Source organism: Salmo trutta, chromosome 29 (assembly GCF_901001165.1).
Source record: "Salmo trutta chromosome 29, fSalTru1.1, whole genome shotgun sequence".
In the NCBI taxonomy this organism is placed as follows: domain Eukaryota; kingdom Metazoa; phylum Chordata; class Actinopteri; order Salmoniformes; family Salmonidae; genus Salmo; species Salmo trutta.
Genome location: NC_042985.1, coordinates 37,226,118 through 37,249,065, shown reverse-complemented (window position 1 = coordinate 37,249,065; position 22,948 = coordinate 37,226,118). Strand labels below are relative to the sequence as shown.

General features: G+C 43.1%; 1 protein-coding gene across 16 annotated transcripts in view; it reads left to right on the top strand.

The window, feature by feature from the left end:
• LOC115167549 (MAP kinase-activating death domain protein) overlaps positions 1 to 22,948 on the top strand; it is a 68,340-nt gene that overhangs the window by 25,526 nt on the left and 19,866 nt on the right. For 4 of the 16 annotated variants that reach the window (XM_029722094.1, XM_029722097.1, XM_029722088.1 and 1 more), the window contains exons 8-25: positions 3,802 to 3,858; positions 4,810 to 4,982; positions 6,041 to 6,276; positions 8,303 to 8,462; positions 8,988 to 9,091; positions 9,446 to 9,654; positions 9,888 to 10,141; positions 10,382 to 10,521; positions 10,859 to 10,972; positions 13,351 to 13,410; positions 15,254 to 15,368; positions 15,657 to 15,843; positions 15,961 to 16,111; positions 18,013 to 18,222; positions 19,727 to 19,783; positions 21,475 to 21,578; positions 21,919 to 22,002; positions 22,568 to 22,726. In XM_029722094.1, coding sequence (XP_029577954.1) covers positions 3,802 to 3,858; positions 4,810 to 4,982; positions 6,041 to 6,276; positions 8,303 to 8,462; positions 8,988 to 9,091; positions 9,446 to 9,654; positions 9,888 to 10,141; positions 10,382 to 10,521; positions 10,859 to 10,972; positions 13,351 to 13,410; positions 15,254 to 15,368; positions 15,657 to 15,843; positions 15,961 to 16,111; positions 18,013 to 18,222; positions 19,727 to 19,783; positions 21,475 to 21,578; positions 21,919 to 22,002; positions 22,568 to 22,726 — 2,574 coding nt within the window. The remainder of the gene's footprint in view (positions 1 to 3,801; positions 3,859 to 4,809; positions 4,983 to 6,040; positions 6,277 to 8,302; positions 8,463 to 8,987; positions 9,092 to 9,445; positions 9,655 to 9,887; positions 10,142 to 10,381; positions 10,522 to 10,858; positions 10,973 to 13,350; positions 13,411 to 15,253; positions 15,369 to 15,656; positions 15,844 to 15,960; positions 16,112 to 18,012; positions 18,223 to 19,726; positions 19,784 to 21,474; positions 21,579 to 21,918; positions 22,003 to 22,567; positions 22,727 to 22,948) is intronic. The other 12 variants (XM_029722086.1, XM_029722084.1, XM_029722087.1 and 9 more) reach the window with 12 other exon arrangements.

The following is a 22,948-nucleotide window of genomic DNA, read 5'->3' as shown; positions in this document are numbered from 1 at the left end:
CACTGCCAACAGTTAACTCTGTTTATTTCCACCTCTTGTATTGCTTTATTACATAAGAAAACCTGCAATATTACCTTATGTGTTAACCATTTGTTTTCAAGTGATCAACTTCTCTTCTTTCAGTTTTAGATATGTTTCAAAAGAGGTTTGATGAATTGCGCCAGGCACGTCGGTGTCCTTTTTCTCTCACCGTGTTGTATGTACTAACTATGCATACAGCGTGGGAGCGTTGTTGAGTTCAGCATTGTAATGTCCTAACGAAAACAAGTGTTTCTGTTTTTCTCTCTCTTTTCTTTGCATGCGCTAGCTCTTGGAGGTAAAAGGCAGATACTAGGTCTTACTCCCCGAGACCTCAGTAACAGCTGTAGCAGTAGAACTAACCCAAATCCTCTAAGCCCAAATAACAATATGTAGATTAGAAGCCGGTTCTGATTCATAAACCTCTCTTTCACATGTTGTGAAATGTTAATCAAACATTCCACTGTAGTACCACGTCAGTTTAGCGTTGTAACTAAAACCACCTTGAATTATCAGTGAAAGTCTAGTAACCCCCACCTACCATCTTGACATCATGTTATCATTAGCACATTTTGCCAGTAACTATTCCTACCCAACATTGTCATCATCTGTTTTTTGAGTTTATTTGATTTTAAAGAGCCTTTGAGTCTTAAGCGCAAGATGCTGTATGAAGAAAAGTTAAATGAAAAGAACAACAAAATGTATAAAATCCGCCATATGAACAAATGTCACATTTGAACATTCTAGGCATAATTCATCATCACCATTAAAATGCATCACAACTCGTCACCAAATGTCATTCAGTGGTTGTTTTTTAACATCCAAACCCAGTAAATCCCCATTTGAATCCCCAATCATACCTCATCATGTTGAAAATCCCTGCATATCATAGTTTGTTGATATGCTTTGAATCAGAATCAGTGCAGTATTTGTGTGTGATACACTTGGCCCTATCCCAGAGTGTGCGTGCGATTGATTAAGATAGACCTGTGTGTTGGCAGAGCCAAAAATCTGATGTGTTAACATGCCATTTGAGTGAAAAGATATGGGTAAAGGTGAGTTTTCATAGGTTCTATTGTTTTAAGGATTAAAGCAGTCCTCAGCACTCCAAAACAGTAACAAACAAGTGGTAGCTGGTAGGTCCTTGCAGTCCCGCACAGAGAATGGGTTAGTATGCACTGAGTGTTTAGAACATTATGTACACCTTCCTAATATTGTGTTGCACCCCCTTTTGCCCTCAGAACAGCTTTGATTCATTGGGGCATGGACTCTACAAGGTGTTGAAAGCGTTCCACAGGGATGCGGGGCCATTTTGACTCCAATGCATCCCACAGTTGTGTCAAGTTGGCTGGATGTCGTTTGGGTGGTGGACCATTTGTGGAAAAACACAGTAGCTTTACAGCTCTTGACACACAAACCTGTGCGCCTGGTACCTACTACCATACCCCGTTCAAAGACTCTTATCTTGCCCATTCACCCTCTGAATGGCACACATACACAATCCTTGTCTCAATTGTCTCGAGGCTTAAAAATCCTTCTTTAACCTGTCTCCTCCCCTTCATCTACACTGATTTCAAGTGGATTTAACAAGTGTCATCAATAAGGGATCATAGCTTTCACCTGGATTCACCTGGTCAGTCTACAGTTTAAGTCGGAAGTTTCAACCACTCCACAAATGTCTTGTTAACAAACTATAGTTTTGGCAAGTTGCTTAGGACATCTACTTTGTGCATGACACAAGTCATTTTTCCAACAATTATTTACAGCAGATCATTTCACTTATAATTCACTGTATCACAATTCCAGTGGGTCACAAGTTTACATACACTAACTTGACTGCCTTTAAACAGCTTGGAAAATTCCAGAAAATGATGTCATGGCTTTAGAAGCTTCTGATAGGCTAATTGACATCATTTGAGTCAATTGGAGGTGTACCTGTGGATGTATTTCAAGGCATACCTTCAAACTCAGTGACTCTTTGCTTGACATCACGGGGAAATCAAAAGAAATCAGCCCCAAAAATAATTGTACACCTCCACAAGTCTGGTTCATCCTTGGGAGCAATTTCCAAACGCCTGAAGGTACCACGTTTATCTGTACAAACAATAGTATGCAAGTATAAACACCATGGGACCACGCAGCCATCATATCGCTCAGGAAGGCGACGCGTTCGATCTCCTAGAGATTAACGTACTTTGGTGCGAAAAGTGCAAATCGATCCCATAGCATCAGCAAAGGACCTTGTGAAGATGCTGGAGGAAACCTGTACAAAAGTATCTATATCCACAGTAAAACAAGTCCTATATCGACATAACCTGAAAGGGCGCTCAGCAAGGAAGAAGCCACTGCTCCAAAACCGCCATTGTCCCCATGTGCAAAATGTCCTCTGGTCTGATGAAACAAAAATAGAACTGTTTGGCCATAATGACCATCTTTATATTTGGAGGACAAAGGGGAGGCTTGCAAGCCGAAGAACACCATCCCAACCGTGAAGCACGGGGGTGGCAGCATCATGTTGTCGGGGTGCTTTGCTGCAGGAGGGCCTACAGTTGTAGCAAAATGGCTTAAGGACAACAAAGAAAAAGCGGTTGCGAGCAAGGAGGCCTACAAACCTGACTCAGTTACACCAGCTCTGTCAGGAGGAATGGGCCAAAATTCACCCAACTTATTGTGGGAAGCTTGTGGAAGGCTACCTGAAACGTTTGACCCAAGTTAAACAATTTAAAGGCAATGCTACCAAATACTAATTGAGTGTATGTAAACTTCTGACTCACTGGGAATGTGATGAAAGAAATAAAAGCTGAAATAAATCATTCTCTCTGCTATTATTCTGACATTTCACGTTCTTAAAATAAAGTGGTGATCCTAACTGACCTAAGACAGGGAATATTTACTAGGATTAAATGTCAGGAATTGTGAAAAACTGAGTTTAAATGTATTTGGTTAAGGTGGATGTAAATTTCTGACTTCAACTGTATGTCATGGAAAGAGCAGGTGTTTGTAATATTTTTTACACTCAGTGTATGTCAGCATCTCACAGGTTAAGAGGGGAGAATTTGAGTTGGGGGAGTATGGACAGTAAACGAAGAGCCAAAACGTTTTTAATTATTTTTTGTTATTGTCAAGAGATCTGCTCCCTTCTGTGTCTAAGTATCACCTCTCCATTGTAGCCACCGGTTATCCTCTCAGTTGGTAACCATTGATAGCCTCTTTAGGCTAACAGTGGCTAGCTTGTGTTGTGTGTGTGTGTGGTGCATTACTGTTCCTTTTTGTGTGTTGTTGTGTCGCACTCATGTTTATTTGTTTGTGTGTCTCTCTCGTCTCTGTCATGGTTTGATCTCTGTAAACGTGTTTGTTCTCTTTCTCTCATCTCTCTTCTCTCTCTACTTGTCTACTTCATTTTCTCTCTTGTTCTCTGGCTATGTCCCAATTCTTTAAAACTGCACCTTTCCTTTTCTCCCTTCTTTGGCAACCACTTAGCTGAAAGGACTGTATGTGAAAGCAACAGAGAGGCATCTCCTTCTCCCCACTAACCCACTTATTGGCTAGTCAAGGTTTCCACGTTGCTTTCTAGCATCCCGTCCTTTCAGCAGTTTTGTAGTCAGGCTTGAGAGGAGATTAGGGAAGGAATCCATTTAAAGGAAATTGGACACACAGCCTCCAATCTTGACCGTTTTTGTCATGTGTGTTTTCAATTCTGCTCAGCAATTGGTCAGCTCAGCCTTTTCATGTGATCCTCTTCCTGGCATCTCTCTTGTCCCCCTCCTTCCTCCCCTTCCTTAGTGTCTGGTTAGGTTGACCGTGATCACCCAAAAGCAGATCTTCTCCTCTGACAATAAGGTTCTTAATTTCTCCTTCTGCGGAATGTGCCATGCTCCTTGCACGGATGTTCTTCCTCGCCAAACTTAAATATTTTTGTTGTTGCTTGTTATTGTTTTCTGAAGTGTCATACACTATTGTTGAGATGTAACAGACTGGTGGCATAGAGAGATTTCGTAATAGGTAATTTTTGAAGACCCACTACTGGCTGCTTAGTTTTGGCTTGAGCATGCCGGAATGTATGCACATCTATCTTTTCATCAATGAGTGTTCTTGTAAGCAAACAGTGGATATGCAGATTTTTGCTGTAACACACAGGTTGCTTCCAGGACTGATCTAGCCATCAAATGATCCACTGTGCTAACATCGTGCAAAACCCTGAATGAGTCTGCAGCAATCCCAGAGTGCTAGTGAATTCCCTCTGCTGTTACTTCTTCCCCCAACCTCTCCCAAATGACGCTCCCATTTCAGGCATCTGCAGAAACATGCACTCTTCAGATTAATTTGCTGGGAACGGGCTTCCTCATTTTGTCCCACACTCTCACCTGTCAGCTTATAACGGTCACATTGTGAGTCCTCCTAGCTTAGTCCTTGTGTTTTATGAATGATTTATTCTCAAATGAGAACATACATCATACAGACAAAAAATAATGAAGCAGCACTACATAAAAAAACGAAATACTAAATTAAAAAGTATTAACAAATAAAGGGGTAACCAAAAATAATAAATGATAATAGTTGTGACTCATTTTTATCAAATTTTGAGGTCTCCGAACACCTGTCCTGCTCTCTTGCACCGTTTTGAACCCCAAACAGACAGTTCCACACTGGTCCTAGTGAGACCATTCTGTTGCACTACCCTTCAGCTGATGCCTGAGGTGAGAGTGCACCCTAGTGGGGCCGAATGACCCCGTCATCTCATCTCCACGACAGTGTGTTGATTAAAACCTTCCTCACCTCTACCCGCTCCAGGCCCTGGCCAGCATGAGTCTCAACACCCAACCCATTCTGAACCTGGAGAAGTTTCAGGAGGGTCAGGAGTTACCACTGCTCCCCCCCGGCCAGAACAAGGCGTCGCCCTCCTCCACCGAGTTCAACCCCCTCATCTACGGCAACGACGTGGACTCTGTGGATGTGGCCACCAGGCAAGGCTTAACAAAGTTTCTCTATCCTTTTTAAGTAGATCTCATATTATCCATGCAAGGCAATGTGTGGGGTTGGTTGAATTTCAACTCTCCATTTCATTTAGTCCCTGAATATTGTAGATATTTTATACATATGAAGGGCTATTTGCATATGCACAATTTATGGATTGACCCCTGTTCCCACTTGAGTTCTTAAAATCTGAAGTGCGTGCGGGGTCCAGAAAAATGAAGGCAGTTATACATTTGAAAAACGTTACAGTATATTCATAACAGATTTCACAACATTGTGTGCCCTCAGGCCTCTACTCTACTACCACATATCTATAACACAAAATCAATGTGTACATGTGTGTATAGTGCGCATGTGTGTGTGTCTATGTTTTTGTTGCTTCACAGTCCCCGCTGTTCCATAAGGTGTATTTTATCTGTTTTTAAATCAAATTTTACTGCTTCCATGAGTTACTTGATGTGGATTAGAGTTCCATGTAGTCCTGGTTGCCTCCCATAGTCTGTTCTGGACTTGGGGACTGTGAAGAGACCTCTGGTGGCATGTCTTGTGGGGTATGTATGGATGTCTGAGCTGTGTGCCAGTAGTTCAAAACAGACAGTTCGGTTTATTCAACATGTCAGTACCTCTCACAAATACAAGTAGTGATGAAGCCAATCTCTCCTCCACTATGACCCAGGAGAGATTGACATGCATATTATTGTTAGCTCTCTGTGTACATCCAAGGGCCAGCCGTGCTGCCCTGTTCTGAGCCAATTGCAATTTTCCTAAGTACCTCTTTGTGGCACCTGACCACATGACTGAACTGTCGTCCAGGTGCCTTGTTGATAGTGCTGTTAAGAATGCAAAGCAGCGCTTTATTCTCCCGATCCTAGCGACTGTTGTATATGACTCAACAGTCATAATGTCATGTGAAACAATGTTTCATTTGAGCCTCATACCAAAGACAAATGTCTCTCGTACGTAAATTTGATAAACAAGAAAGCTTTTTGAATTTAAATATGACTAATTGAAGCGTTAACACATTCAACTTTCCTTCTTTCTCCAACAGGGTTGCCATGGTGCGTTTCTTCAACTCCCCCAACGTGCTCCAGGGTTTCCAGATGCACACACGCACGCTGCGCCTTTTTCCCCGGCCTGTGGTGGCATTCCAGGCCACGTCCTTCCTGGCCTCGCGGCCCCGCCGCTCAGGCTTCGCGGAGAAGCTGTCGCACACCCAGGCCGTGGAGTACTACGGCGAGTGGGCCCTCAACCCCACCAACCTGGCCTTTCAGAGGATCCACAACAGTAAGTCCCTTACCCTAGCTTAAACACCTGCTGTACTGCATATACCATGCACTGTCTGACAATTGGTTAGAGCTGACACAAATTATACTCCTGCTAGCTTGGGATATTTATAGTGTGAAGTAAAGTGTAGCCCTTTACACTCATACCAATATACGAGTTGAAAATGGCAGATTTGTGCACTAATTGTCTAAATTGGAACATAGTGGCTGTACAGTAAAATGCTATACATGAAGTTAGAGCTCTGGCTCTGCACTTCACAGCGTTGTGCGGGTTTTTGACTGACAGACGTTTTGAACTTGAGCACCAAGCGACTAGAAGTTGCCCCCATCCCTCCTGGTAATTGGGCAATTTTAGCACATTTGTGGTTGTCTGAGTGAGGGAGATGGTGTAAATTGAGATGACTCGATGTATTTTGAAAGATGAGACATTGAGGATTATAATAAATACCGCTTTGATGTCATTAAAGTAAGCCAAACAGTCCAAATGCGCACTTAACATTTCCAAATCCTAAAACTTATCATATACAGGTGTCAATGTTTATGGTCACTATGTTTGATGTACAGTTACAAGATTACATGGCGTCATACCCTGGGTTGTTCTGATCAGAATGAGCCTATGTTTGTTTATTGTGACGAAAATTTGCCGCAGGAGACGCACCTGAATGAACTAATGACTCCTTTCTATGCGCACCAAAAATGATCATCTGTTTCTTGTGAAAGCCTAACACGGTAAAATAATATTTTATAACTTAGCTAGTCATGTTGGCAATGGAACACGTTTTCAAATAATGCACATCTGTCCCAGATTGCGATTTATAATGGATCATTTTGGACTGCGTAAACAACAACAGTAATCGTGTGACTGCACGGTTGTGTTCCATGCGATGCGACTACAAGTATTCTTGCTACAGTTCCTCGACGGCACAGCAGGAGAGCTCAAAAACGTACCTTTTATAGTTGAAGACTCTTCTTTGAGTCATAAAAGTGCTTTGAAATTGCTTAGGAACTGTGCAAACTTTAGAAAGGTTGTGTGGCCACTTTAGTTCTCTCACTCAAACCCTTATAAATGTTTGCCTTTTGTTGTGCCTACCCCACATTTTCCAGGAACAGTCTTATCATGTTACTGAATGTATCCAGAGTTTTTACAAATGTGACAAAAGTACAGTAAATGTAAAATGCACATGAAATCAACACGGGTAATGTTTGGATTCAGTCTTGTCAGGTGAACTGTTGTGTACTCACCTTTTGGTCTAATACTTTTCCAATCATCTACAAACTGTTCAATTGTTACATATATGCGTTTCATATTTCTTCTGTAAGAAACTTTTCAATTTAGCCCTATCCATATAGGCTTATTTCCACGTGTGTAAAGGGTTAAGTAAAAAGTTAATTATGCTATCAATTATTGCATTTTCTTTAGGTCAAATGTGAATATACACTCAGTGTATAAAACATTAGGAACACCTTCCTAATATTGAGTTGCACTGCCTTTTGCCCTCAGAACAACCTCAATTAGTCGGGGCATGGACTCTACAAGGTGTTCAAGCATTCTACAGGGACGCTGGCCCATGTTGACTCCAATGCTTCCCACAGTTGTTGGGTGGTGGACCGTTCTTGATACACACAGGAAACTGTTGAGCATCAAAAACCCAGCAGCTTTGCAGTTGTTGAGACAAACCGGTGTGCCTGCCACCTGCTACCGTGCCCCGTTCAAAGGCACTTAAATATTTTGTCTTGTCCATTCAGTCTCCTGAATGGCACACGCATACAATCCATGTCTCAATTGTCTCAAGGTTTAAAAATCCTTCTTTAACCTGTCTCCTCCACTTCATCTACACTGATTTGAAGTGGATTTAACAGGTGACATCTATAAGGGATCATAGCTTTCACCTGGATTCAACTGGTCAGTCTGTGATGGAAAGAACAGGTGTTCCTAATGTTTTGCGCACTCTGGTATATTTCTCTGAGCAATACAGGAAGTTTTGAAGGTTTCGTAGCGTTTCTGAGCGTACCTCTGTGTTCTGCAGACGTGTATGACCCATCTTTGATCGGAGACAAGGGCAAGTGGTACGCCCACCAGCTGCAGCCGGTGTTCTACCGCGTGTACGACGGCAGCTCCCAGCTGGCCGAGGCCATGAGCGGACCCCTAGAGGATGAGGCTAATGACTCGGACCCCACAGACGACAGGTAAAAAACACTGACCCCTCCACGGTTGGAAGGCATAACGATTCTTTGATACTACTGCGATAACGTAATTGACAAAATGTTAAATGAAAGGTCGTTTCGGTGCCAGGTACTGCCAAAGGTCTAAAAGCAATTTTGTAATGTGGAAAACATGTTAGTGAGCCATTTAGCATATAACAACTAGATCTGAAGGGAGGTCCTTTCCAGTGTCTGATCTGTGAGTTCTCTGTGTGTGTGTGTGCAAGTGCGGCCCACGGAGACATTGCAGAAGCAGCAGCATGGTAGGCTATAGAATGTTGATAGACAACACATTAGCCGCTAGATGGCGAACTCTAAACATTAACTAGTAGATTTTCTAGTTGGCACAATAGTTAGCTTGCTAGTCTTGCTAGAAATGATGTATCAGTTGAGGTTCATTTGAGTCTGAGATAAAGGTTTAGTTAGCGTTTTTTGGTTAGCCTTCTGTAGACGTGTAAGGTGTCACCAAGATGGCGTCCAGGGTAATGCCACTCTGTTTTGTCTCTGTGGCAGCGACAGCGAGGCTGGCTACGATGACTCCAGCTCTTCCTACTCGTCACTTGGAGACTTGGTGAACGAAATGATCAAATGTGACATCCAAGGGGACATGCCAAGTAAGTATCTGTGCTATTTCACCAAGGCTGCATTTACACAGGCAACCCAATTCTAATCTTTTGCCTAATTATTGGCAGAAGAGCTGATCTGAATCAGTGAAATTCATGAACAAAAGATCAGAATTGAGCTGCCTGTGTAATTGCTGCCCAAGAACCACCCAGCTTACACATACTTACTGTTATGACAAAAAAACTGTAAATTCCCCCTTTATTATAATAACTGACAGTTGTTTTCATCTTGAAAAATGGCAACCTAAAATGACCAATTCCTTTCAGATAGTCACTAGCTAAACATGTTGTTTTGTGACCCTTTGGCCATCAATAGCAACTAATATCTGTCTTCTGGTGTCGTAGACCTGGATCCCCCTACCCACGCTGCGCTGGGAGATGCCAGCGAAGTGGAGTTCCAGGAGTTTAAGGGAGAGGGTCTCCTCCCTCAAGAGAAGGCACTGCCCGAGGGGGGTGATGGAGCTCCTGAACCTCCTGATGGACAAACCCTCCGCTCGAGCTCCAGCACAACCGCCAGCTCCAGCCCCAGCACAATCATCCAGGGAGTCAACAATGTCAGTGAACCGCTCAATTTACACCCGTATAAAACGATGCAGTTAACACTGTTTTTAGCAACTGCCATTTTTGGCAACTGACGTTTTTGAATTTGTTCATAACTCTTAACCGTGAGAACACAATGGTAATAATTCTATCTTTGCTTGAGTTTTTTTTCCTTCCTTATAAAGTGGCAATCTAAAGTGTATTTAGTATCAACCATTAGTAACCATTTGATGTTCATTGTGTCCAGGAGCAGGCAGAACCAGTGGAAATGGAGGCGTTGGCCAGTGCAGCTCTACAGAACCCTGTCCCGGGACTGGGCGCTCCGCCTTTCTCCAGACCTCCTCCAGACGCTGCCCCGGTGGGACCAGCCAATAAGAAGGGAGAGTACGACAACCCCTATTTTGAGCCTCAGTATGGCTTCCCTGCTGAGGAGGACCCTGAGGCAGAAGACCAAGAGGAGACGTACACGCCCCGGTTCAACCAGAACCTCAACGGCAACAAGTATGTTACAACACACCTACGCCATAACACTGTAGACAAACAAGCATCATAAGCCACACGTTCTGAAAACCCTAGTTTAAAAAAACAGTGATGTATACATCTCTTAAACATACACACCTAATTAAGTATCTGAGCTTCTGAATTCTGCATCTATGATATGCCTCTGGTATAGCAGTCGGAAAACTACGCTAACAAAACGTGACACTTCCCTAGGCCTCTAACACATGTTCTGCTCCACAGAGCCCAACGCCCCCTGAGGCCCAGCAGCCTAAAGCTGCCCGGAGAGTCGGACGGAGAGGGCGACTCCCGCAACAGTTCTCCAAACTCCACCATCTCCAACAACAGCAGCGATGGCTTTGGGGGCCTCATGTCCTTTGCTAGTGAGTCTCCTCAACCAGGGCCTATTTCAGTTGTATGATAATCAGACCTGAAAGGGCTGGATCGGTGACAGATACACTTTGTCCTCCAAAACACTGAAGGGGGAATGTGTAAGTGTTACCCAGCGGGCAATACTGGTTGTTGGTCTTCTCAACCAGGAAGACAACCAGAAATGTACAGTTTACAACCAGAAATTGACAATATTTGCTAGGTAGGGATTGAAATGGAACGTTGGGCTGCAAATCATCATGGCTATACTATAGGATGGTGAGACATGGTCAAATGTTGGTTTATTTGCGAGACTTCCTCGGTCATCAGCGACTCTCTCCATCACTGCAGGTAATCTGTACAAGAACCACGGCACCAGCTTCAGCCTCTCCAACCTGTCTGTACCCAATAAGGGGGGGCTGAGGGAGAAGGCCGCTGGGGCTGGGCCCTTCCCCAATCTCAAAGGTACAGTACTAAATGGAGCCCTTTTCCCTGTTTTGTCCACTTTTTCATGTTATCTTCACTCATCCTTCATTTTATTTTATTTTTTCTTTCTTTGACCTTTTATCCATCTCATCTCCTTCTCAATTTGACTCTCTGTGGCTGTGTTCACCTCTTATCTGTTTTCTGTACAATTTGTGTGCCCTACAGCAGATTGTGGTCAGGTTTGTCAGTTGAAGGCAGTAAGAGGCAGGCTGTCTACTAAAACAGTGCCCTTTCAAAGTTTGAAGGATTGTCATACAGCTCTTGCAGTGGTTACAAAGTATAAATGTTTTCGTTTTGTCATGGGCATTAAAAATAATCATATTTGGAGTGCAAATATCACCAGAGTGCACATTTCTACAATATTGTATACACCGTATCATGACAAGACACATTGAGCATAAACTATTCCCATTTGAAGTCATCTTAATAATTTAAAGTAACTGTCCAGTGTTTCCAGATTTCTTTGAAATATGACCTATATGAGGAAATAGTTTTAGTTCCAATTTTGTTCCAATTTTGTATTTAAGTATGTTCAAAAGTAGCTTTTCTGTGTGGCAAGAATTTTTGGGTTTTTTTCTCCAATTTATGCTTTGGCCACAAATACAAGTATGGGATGAGTTAACAACATTATTTGGGTATGAGTTAACAGAATATTTTATTTTAAAAGTAAGATTTTCTCTTGACGTTTAGGCCTACTTTCAATGGTGTGGAGAAGGAAGGAGAGTAGATGACCATAATGTGTAACTCTGACTGACGTGTTGAACTTCTTTCATTTCTTCTTCAGAAGCTGTTGCTTTGTTTGCACTAAGTAGAGTAACCAGGAGTAGTATTGACAGTATGTCAAGTAAGCATTCAGTGCTCATGCTGAAATGTCTGGCAAGCCAGTTTAGGCTACACAGTATAGCATTCATGCAACTTTATATTGTAGATTTTTACCTTCTTTCCTTTTGCCTTTTCCCCTCTAATTCTTTAATTTTAATTTTACAAAAATATAGAATATTTTAATTTTGACGTAGAGGACGAAATTGAGGAAGGTTTGTAGAAATCTTTATTTTTATTATATATTTGTATTTTTTTTTAGAATGAATAGACTTTCATTCTAAATTTGTATTTATCCCCCTCTGGACTGCCATGTTGATGTATGGCATTAGGTGGATATTGAGGACCTGACAAAAGTTAGAATTTTCTCTCAAGTACCCCGTTTTCTATGTTCCCAATCCCACATGGTTGCCTGATTTTTTGCTATGAGAACATTTGTGAGAGAAAATAAGAAATGCATGTGTTAAACTCAATAGCCCTACGCTGTGTGTGACAGCTGCCATAGCAAAACCCAACGTTTGTTTCTTTTTTCCTTTTGATGCTGATTTGTTTTGAATTGACTGTTCAGATGACAGCCCGACTAGTAGCCCTGACCCAGACAGTCCGGGTATGTTATTGTCTGGTGTGGTAGTTTGTTTTTCCCTACAACTAGCTCCATCTTTGACCCTTATTCGACCCTACCTATCTGAGTCCATATTACTCAGGTTGCATACTAGGAGATATACCTGTATTTTCATTCATGTATATCCATATCCTTCCCTCTGTTTCCTTGTTATCCCTCTCTGTTTGGTGGGAGTCTGATGCGCGGTGATGCACACATTTCTAGACGACAGATCTCTTAATTTGCATACCTATTATCCCTTTAATGGGGCATTTTCACTGGAATTTGGTGTTTTTCTCTTGGTTTCACAGCAGGGTTGGGATCAAGTCTGATTTCAAGTCCGCTCAATATTTGAAGATGAATTCAGTTCCTGAATGGCAAATTACCCATCGCTTTCGATGAGGATTTTTCATTTCATCGATTGAAGTACAATTGATTACCCAAGTGGACTGGAATTGAGATTAAACTGACGTGATCTCTTTGCAGTCTGTTGCCTTGTTGCTGGCCTGTTCAGTGGCTCTCCATCATTCTTGTGTGTTCTCCGTCTGAGTTCTCTATGGTCAGAGGGCCCATAAACACGCGCTCTTCTGGACATAGACACTTAAAATTGGCAAATGCTTTCTCCCACCCCTAAATATGTCCGGATCCTAACAGAAGTAACCTAAATCTGATTGGTCATGAAATTTAATTGCTATAACCTTTTTAGGTTAAGTCACGTATTTATTTATTTTTTGTTAAAAATGTGCTGCCCCCTTCCTTGGTCTGTCTCCCTCGCACTTTTTCTCCCTCTCTCGGTTCTGCTTTCTTTGTGCACTCTGTCAGTGTGTTGCGGTGCATGTGTGTTGTGGGTTGATGTTCAGACTGGTTCGGTCTGGTCCGGTGTCCCTCTCTGTCCCTCTTTCCACTTCTCTGCACTAATTCTGGGTTTTGTGTCCAGTATTTGGACTAAATTCTCTAATGGAGATAATTACAGAGGCCGGCCCGGGGAGCGGAGAAGGTGGGTTCCGCCCTTTAAAAACTGTGTGGGCTGCATGTTTCTCCTAGCCAGTCAACTACGTCTCCCAGCATCCTCCTCGCTCAAGCCTCTGTCACCTGACATGTACCATCGAGACATCGTTCATCGTCATACATCGAGTCTGTTCTGTTGTCCATTCACCATCCACAGTGACTGTTGCCCCAATCACTAACCTTTGCCGAGTCACTCCACCCATCTACACGTCTTTGTATTAGTTTGGGTTGGGCCCTCACAATCTTAGCTTGTTAGAAGCTGTGCATCCCATATTAAAAATTGCGATGATGATGCCATTCATTTTTTTTTTGTGCCAGTCTAAGTCTGCATTCCACAGTATTCGCCAAGCAAGAAGCTATATTTGCTTGTTTGGCCACCTCTTTGGTCTCACACACCTAGACCTCCCATCACCTTGCTAGTGGAGGCAGGCCTTAGCCAATCAAAACTGCCACCCTGTAGGTAAGGCATGACATCATTCTTCCAATGCTGTGAGTTAGTTTTAATCACTGTTTAATTGATCATTAAATTAAGCAGTGCAGTTTCGCAGCACCAAGAGTGCTGTTCTGTCTTACTTCCTAAACTCATAGTCACTGGTTTTGATTGGAGTTGTCATTGGACACTTAGTTGGCTTTGTGGTTAATGAGTGTCTGTACCAGTACCACAGTGATCGAATGGAATTATTTGAAGTGCTGTGATGCATGTTGTACAACTTATGGACGATACTTCGGAAAATGTGTGGCAAAATGGCATCATTGTCAGGTGAGGTCTTTGGTAACATGCGGTCATAGAGCCTACAATAATGCATACGTAATGCCATGACAAAATCGGATATACCGGTAACAGATGATGTCTGTTTATGACAAGGAACAAATACATTTTTGGTGGGTGTTTTTTATTTATTTGTATCCTCACTTTGAAGGCATTACCTTTAGCCTAAATGTTCAGTGTCAAACAGGTGACCCCCCCTGGGCGAAAACTGGTTGAATCAACATTGTTTCCAAGTCATAAAAAAAAAAAGGTGTGATGTTGAATCAACGTGGAAAACTGATTGGATTTGGAAAAAGTCATCAACGTAAGGGAATCAAAATGTGACAACACAACCAAATGTAAACCAAAAAAAGCCGTTGAACTGACGTCTGCCTAGTGGGTAAGCTATGTAGGCGCAACAATATTATAATCAGTTTGATAATAATATTGTTCACAGGCCCAATCTCTGCAAGTGATCCACCATACCTTTGTATAACATGGCACTGTGCGTTCGTGTGTGTGTCTGTCTAACTGTACAAGGTGACTAACAGTATGAACTCTACAATATCTATCTTCCCGTTAGCCGTGTGTGTGATTGTTGACTCATCTTTATTTTCCTTTTTCTGCATGACACAACTTGTCTGTCTTGTTGCCATGCAGATTCCGCACCAATCTGACATCGCCTTTGTTCTCTGCTAATGTGTGATGCCCAAGCACAGCGCCATTTTGACTCCTTCTGAGTGATGTCCCTTTTGATTTGTCCCACACCTTTTAGTGTCTGAATATGAAACCTGTAGCTCAGCTCAGTCATTAGCTAGTGTCCCTGCCACTGAAAGTGTGTGTGTGTGTGTCCTTTCATATATACAGGATGTGTCCCATCTTCTTTGTCTATTAGTCTTTGATGTGGTTATCTAATTAGTACATCGTAGAGTGATTTGGGGGCTTTGTAGTAGAGTGTATAAGCTCATCCTGTATCAAGTCAACTAGTATTTCTGTTTGTATGACTCTGACTTGTCGTTTGTTATGGTTTTGTGCTTTCCATGGTATTTACGAGAGATCTCACTGTTCTATATGGCTCCTGCAGGAGGCGCCCGTGGCCCCCCCAGGGCCCTCGTTGACCAGAAGTCGTCGGTCATTAAGCACAGTCCCACGGTCAAGAGAGACTCCCCCTCTCCCCAGGGTCGTGCCAACAACACCAGGTAACAGACCCCTATGAGACTGTCTTACCAGGACATTGCTGACTGACTAACGCTGACTGACATTTATTTAAATTAGTTTACCACCTTCATGGCATAATGTCTTCATGGTATAATGTTGCCCATCAAAAACAAAAGATGGTTGTCATAAACGTTCAATATAATGTGAAATTACAGACCTGGATAGGTAATATATCAATCCCCTTTAGGAGAAGGGTTGTCTAACTTAAGAGCCAATGGTGACATACAAGAAAGGGGAGTGTGACTGAACCAGAGCTGTGTCCGTTCCAGTGAGAACCAGCAGTTCCTGAAGGAGGTGGTGCAGAGCGTGTTGGAGGGCCAAGGCGTGGGCTGGCTCAACATGAAGAAGGTGCGCCGCCTGCTGGAGAATGAGCAGCTACGCGTCTTCGTGCTGAGCAAGCTGAACCGGGCCGTCCAGTCAGAGGAGGATGTCAGGCAGGAGGTCATCCGTGATGTGGTGAGTGGCTCCACCCACCCAGGTGGGGAGAAAGGAATGGGGCAAGAGAGGGGGAGAAAGAACATTTTAATTAAATAACACCTTACTATTAAACTGTGTGTGTGTTCTACTCTTCAGGAGATTAGCAGGAAGGTGTACAAAGGCATGTTAGACATACTGAAGTGCACCGTTTCTAGTCTGGAACACTCGTACACCAATGCCGGGCTTGGAGGCATGGCCAGCGTCTTCGTTTTGCTGGAAATAGCACGCACCCACTACCAAACCAAAGGTAACGTTCAGAAACCTATACTCGAATGAAAGTGTCGACATTTTCTCTCAACGGACACATTCAATCAGCATGTCATTCCCCCTCCCAAAACTATGACTTAACTATTTCCTCTGAAAAAATGAAAGGTACTGATGCTTGATTCTTGTTTGAAAGTGCTTATCAGCGTTTCATATACTCCACTTATTTAAAGGCAACGTAAGTATTGGATAGGAAAAGGAGTGCAATCTGGAGAATTTCTTCTAGCAACTCATTTGAAAAGTAAGCAATATGTTTTTACAGCAGTGAGTTCTGGTTTAATCTCTCTGAGTCAGTACCGCCAACGCATGCCTCATTTTTAGGTGACTTTTGCAGTTTGTTTAAGCATTCACCGAGCAAATTTGGGTCATAAGAGCAGAAGACAAAACAACTAGGGATATGACAAACGATAACATTTAATAAAATTCCACTCAAATTCACAGTGCAGCTTCACTGCTGCCAGCAACGGGTTGGGTCTCAGTGTGTCCCTTTCAGATGTTTAAGCATTGCACCTCTTCTACCATTACTGTACCTCAATTCCACCTTGCAAAGTTTACATTTCCTTCCTCATCTAACTTCTTAAAGTATTGCAATACAGGACTTCGCTGCTGTTGCTTGTCTTTCTCTGCCATTTTTCCAACTGTTAACGACGATGTCGTAGTGGTGGAGAGTCGACTCCCAAATAATTGATTCCTCGACTCCTTGCGTGTCGACTCCCATTTCTTAGTGTTAAGATTCGACTCCTAAGATTCAGTATTTTTGGAATGGAAGAAACTGATTAGTTGCCGTACTTCCGAGAATACAAACACTCGCATCTTTCATAGATAGCTAGCAAGGGATGGAGAGAGAGGGGAGGGGCACAGTATAGGCAGGTCGGTCACCAGGTAGATAGTCAGAATCGTGCACTAGACCTATGTATCGGCAATCAAAAGCTGTATTTCTTGGCTTACAATGTCTCTCAAATTCAGTAAAGCAGGGCCTATCATCAATTAATAAGCTAGGATATTCTACACGCAACAGACCGAAGACTGAACACACTCGTATCACTAGCGAAGAGAAAGAGCAAGGGTGTGTGTAATCATTAGTCCAAATAGTTACAGGCGAGCCAGCGTGATGAAGAGCGAGGAGGGGGCCGGCAGAATTTTTTTTGTTTGTGCATAGACGGGTTGGTTGTTTAGCAACTATGGGCAAAACAGACTGGGTTGGGTTAGATTGTTGACATGTAAACTATATTTAATCTCCACTGTTTATTGAAAACATAAATACATTTGCACAATGAGCACTTGTTTGTCTCTCAAATACATCTTTACAGTTGACGATTAGCTAGCTAGTGAATTTTTGCCATATTTGCATTGACATGAAATCAGTCAAAATACCTCAAAACAAGAACAAGATGAAACTAGCTGAAATGAGTTACTTACAATTCCCCACATGGCAGTTTCTTGTCAGTGTTGGTAGCTATCTGGCCATCCTCAATCACAACTCGCGGAAGTATGCGCATTGATTTCGTGTCAGCTAACCCATCTATATGTCTTGGTAATCTGTCTTGCATGCCTCGCAAATTCACCAAAGTAGACTTAAGTTTTATTTAAATTACACAACAATATAAATAATATAATAATATATAAATAATATGTTTTGTGATCACTGCACTGCTATTTTAATTATGTGGGGGGGACAACAAAACATTTTTTTTCGGTTTGGGATTTTTATAAATGTTAAGGAACCTAATTTCATTATAGCGTTTAAACGTTCACACCCCTACAAACAACTGTCTATTCTAACCTTCAAACCTCCCACTGCAACTCTACACTGATTCTTCTCTCGTTACTATCTCTTCCCCTTCTTCCCTATTCTTCTCCCTTTTTCCTTCTTGGTGGCCCCAGTAGACCCAGAGAAGCGCAAGCGGAGCCCCAGTGACGCTGCAAGCAGTCCGGGCAGCAAGGGGAGCCCATCTCCCCGCATGGAGGGCACCAAGCCCCCGGGGCTCCTCCTGGTTCCCCGTCTCCAACTGCCGCACCCCACCTCTGGGGGCAAAGGCACCCGCCACTTTGACACCCGGAGTCTGAACGAGGAGAATTTTATTGCCTCCATTGGTGTGTACCCCATCCCATCCCCCCTTGCATGCACTCTGAGATCACCCCTTGCCCCCCCCTGCTCACCAGTCTAAACCCTGCCCTAACCCTTGACCCACCGCTCTCCAACCAGGCAACAAGGGGCGTGCTTTCCCCATCCTTAGAAAAAGAGCCCCTTATGATATTCCATTCACTTTGACCCACACCAGTGATGTGCGCCCAATGGTCAGCATTTAAAGCTGTAAAACTCTGAAATATATTTAGAACGTAAATACAGTCTGCTGGTTTGCCATAATATTTGGACACAGGTTGCATATTTGCACATCATGCAACTCTAATTAAATTTGACAAATAACCACATTGGAATTCCAGATCTGGCCTTGGATAATATGTTGCTATGTGTGCGAGATTGGAACAGCCTTGAGCGGTGTAGGCGTGTGTGAAATATTTGCATTGAGCCCACCACCCACGGCCTGAATGTGTTGTATCCCTCCCCACCCACCCTTCTCTGAATGTTGAGTGCCCCAGTTTGCCGCCTCCTCTCGTGGAGTCCTCCTTTGTTTGCCTTCTAGCACCTTGACTGCATGTCTTCGTTTTCCGTTGTCTTCTCGAAACTCAAAATCTGCAGTACCGTGCTAAGGAGTCTGAAGACCTGTCTCTGCCTTTACTGCAGGTTTCCTTAAAGCGCGCTGTACAAGTAGCAGCTCTCTCAGCTCTAGCATGGAGGGTGGAGCGTAACTCCCCAGTAAACAGGCCCAAGGAAGAGACAAATTTCATGCTCACCGTTAGCAAGCCACGGTTGGAGTTTAGCTGAGGGATAGGGCTAATTAACACTGAACATCGTGGAAAAGGAGTGACGCATTGCTTCTCCTTTCGACCACCGTTCTACTATCTCAAATGTTACTTTGGGTCTGTATACAGGGGACAGATTCACCCAACCTAACCCAACCTAAGCTCACTTCACCAGCCCCCTTTCTTTCTCTTTGGGAAGATGTAGCTTCAATTCTACGGAATGTCTTTTTGAGACTTGCACACACCTGCTTCTGCAACAGCTCCATTCAATCTGCTGGCTAGCTGGCTGGCCACTCCACCCCCATTCCATGCCCTTCACAAATCCCTGCTGCCTCTGTCACCCTGCTTCTGGAGAGCCACACACTGCTAGCCAATAAGTTAGCACCTCGGTCACAGAACATTTGAAAGGAACCCCAGTATTCCACCTTGTGTGGTTCTCCAGGACTATGGTCCAGGAGTGTTGGGTGTGTTGTAATGTTACACCTCAGTAGCAGTAACTGGCAATGGATCAAACTTTGCATACATATAATTATGTCCTAGTGTTCCATATTGCCAAGCTGAAATGTGACTACTCTCAGACATTACAAAACATCCTCAATTGTTAAAAAATTTTTGCCTAATTTTGTTTTATGTTATGGTTTATCTAATGCTCATCCTCCATACCTGCCTACTCAACCAGCTCTCTGACACTCTCTCTGTCTTTCTCTCCTTGCTTGCAATGCATCTTGGGTAGAATTGTGGAGCAGGCACCATGAAAAGGATAAGCAAAAAGCTATGGAAAAACAACAGAGTAAGATATTTTTCACACACAAAAAAAGACTGCGGTATTGCATAACTGCCAGCTCTTAACATTTCCACGCCCTTCTCTCCACCTTTCCCCAACCTACTTATGTTTATTAGTCACAAATGATTTAAATAGTTAGTATAAGTGATCATGTTGACATGGATAATGATTCTAGGACTAGGTCTATAATCTTGATTTGAGGTGTGTTTGTAACGTTTTGTAAATATTGGGTGAATCATGTCTTGATATCAGTGGAATAACTGAGTTACACCTGCATATCTCAAATCAGGAGTCATAACTTAGTGAGTCTCTTACTCTCCATAGAGATACTCTGTCATATGTTTGCCAACAACTTGTTCCATTCTTATTCCCCGAGTTGTGAAATAGTCATTGGAAATGTAGTCTGTCAGACACATACCCAATCGTTCCCTGTTTTTCCTGGGCTCTTGAGGTTCTATCAAGGTTAAGACAGTTGTGGCATTTCATTTAGCAAATGTCCTTTTCTGGAAAATCCCTTCACGGCCAGAAGGTAAATTGTACATGGTACTTAAAAAAAAAAAAAATCTGATAGCTGAGCCATGAATGAATACACAATAGTTTGTTAGAGTACAAACATTGCTTGCAGGTTTGTTGGCTGCATGACCAAATGTATCACAGAAGTCATGGTTACATTTGCATTGAACTATTATAATTGACTGTACTTTCTTCCAATGTAAAGGTTTGATATCCTGGACTCTTCAAAATGTACAGATTGCAGGCCAGCATTTGTTTCATTGTAGTAAAATATTCCTAGAGGTGCATTATGTGAGTCATAACAAGGTGTTTCTGCAACAACTGACTGATATATTAACAACAGTGCTGTTTTTCAATGCTTGCCTAAAAGCAAACTTGTGCAGAAAATGGTCCCCTATTTTGACTGTCCCACAGTTTGTCTGCATGTCTAACTGCCTGAGTCTGTATGTCAACTTTGACCTCTTTTATATTGGTATCTGCCTTTGTCAATTACAGTTTGATCTACATCCATCAATATTCCTACTGATTTTGCACTCTCCACTTGCCTCTAAATAGTCACATGCTTGGTCCTTTGAAAGCTGACCACAGGATTATGTTCATTAGGGCACACGTACCAATGTTTTGCAACCGAAAACAAATGAGATAGTATCTCGCTGTTTTGGGCTATTTACTTCTGTTTTGGCCTACTGAACATGAGCTATTGTTATTTATTTTATTTATTTATTATTCTTTCTTTTTTTATGCTTACTGAATATAAAAAAAAACAACATAGCTGGTGTTACTGTTGTTCATTGAATTCCACAACAAAAAAAGAAAGACAAGATCCTCCGGCTGAATGGAAGTGTCCCTATTTTAGGGCCAGTATTTCCGGTCAATCCCAAAGTTATGGTGTTCGAGGTCAGACACACCAATAGCGTTTGCTGGCAGAGAGTACCTTGCACCTCTGAACGTATTTTGCAAACCGAGTGCGCACCGATTTCACATGGAGAATCGTGTGAAAAGTGTCGTCAGTCAGAAGACGAACGCTAAATCCACATTCAGTGCGACGTGTGCGAGCCTTTCAATAGCAGTTAGGTCACCATCCCCCCCACCTCTCTGCCAGTTGCCAATCATGTGACACTCAGTAAGGGGGCAGTGTGGAAGTGCGCATGGCACCCGTGCTGACAACAACATGTATCCTGCAGGAGCGGAGGGGGCTAAGAAACAGCACCCTGAGCTGACCGACACTGAGGAGAAGAAGTCCCAGATCAGTGCTGACAGTGGCCTCAGCATCACCTCCGGATCCCAGGTCTGTTATTTTCCAAAGCCAGTTCTTGTAACTAAGCAAAGCACACGTGAAATCTGACATTTTTTACGTCGGTTATCTCCCAACTCTGGCGCTTGAGGGCCACAATGTCTGCTGGTTCTCATTCTTGCCTTTTAATCTGAGTCTGATATAGACATGGGCAACCAGGGTTGTAGACTGAGTGTTTGGATTTTGATGGCATGGACTTGTGAATTAGTATTAAGGAGATGACAAAAAACAGGAGTCACTACGGCCCTTGAGAAGAAGTTCATTTCCACTATTTCAATATGCCTCTGTCTGCTCACCTCTCTCTTTCTCAGTCTTTCTCGGTCTTGCTTTGCAGAAGAGTGACACAGAGTCTGTGACCAGCACTGAACCGCCAGTCCTTACCAGAAGCACCAGCCAGGACTCAGAGGCCAGCACAGTGGTAGGGCATGGCCAACACAGAGAAACAATCTCACCCCAATCCTAAACCCCTCTCAACCTTACCTCCGTGTGACTCATCCCAAGGACCGCTTACTCCCAAAGTGTGATTTCTATCCTTAGTCTAGTCTTACAAGGTTTACACTCAAGCTCAAGCCATACATCCCCAGTAACACTTATCCCAAACCAGGTTGCTTCCCAATCTTACTATATTCCGAGCTTGAATAATTTCTAGTCTTTGCTAACTTTGGTCCTACTCATCTCTTGTCTTGCTTTGTCTCAGCCTGGCACAATGGCTCTTGCCAAAACCGTACGTGTCATACTAATCTACCTCATCCCCAGTGTTTCTTAGCCTTAGTGTAACTCAGTGACCCTCAAAAAAACCTGTATTAGTGCAGCTCTCCAAGAGCAGGGTTGAGGAGTACTGATCTAACTCTTGTCTCTTTTGGCCTTAGTCGAACACATCCTGTGTTTCTTTTAGCCTTAGCCTTACTCAGTGTGAGTTCTCTGTGTCTCTGTATGTCTGATATTCACTAGTCTCCTAACACTTTGACCCCTGACACTTCCAGATAAGTAACAGCTCAGGGGAGACGCTGGGAGCTGACAGTGACTTGAGTAGCACCGCTGGGGAGGGCTTGGGTGGCAGGCAAGCCCCCCACCTCAACCTCTCCAGGGGAACACTGTCCGACAGCGAGATTGAGACCAACCCGGCCACCAGCTCAGTGTTTGTGAGTGGAAAATACTTCCTGGCTGATCACACTGCTTGATTCACCAGTTAATATTAGTGCAATTGTTTTGTTTTTTCGGGCGTTTTCTAGATGTGCGAATGCATTCCCTGCGGGACATGAAGTCTGCCTGTGGATGTCAATCTTGTAAATGCAGGATTGAGGGGTGATTCCAATTTTTTAATATCTTTGGCAAGATGAAATTACCCCATGATTTATGTTTTG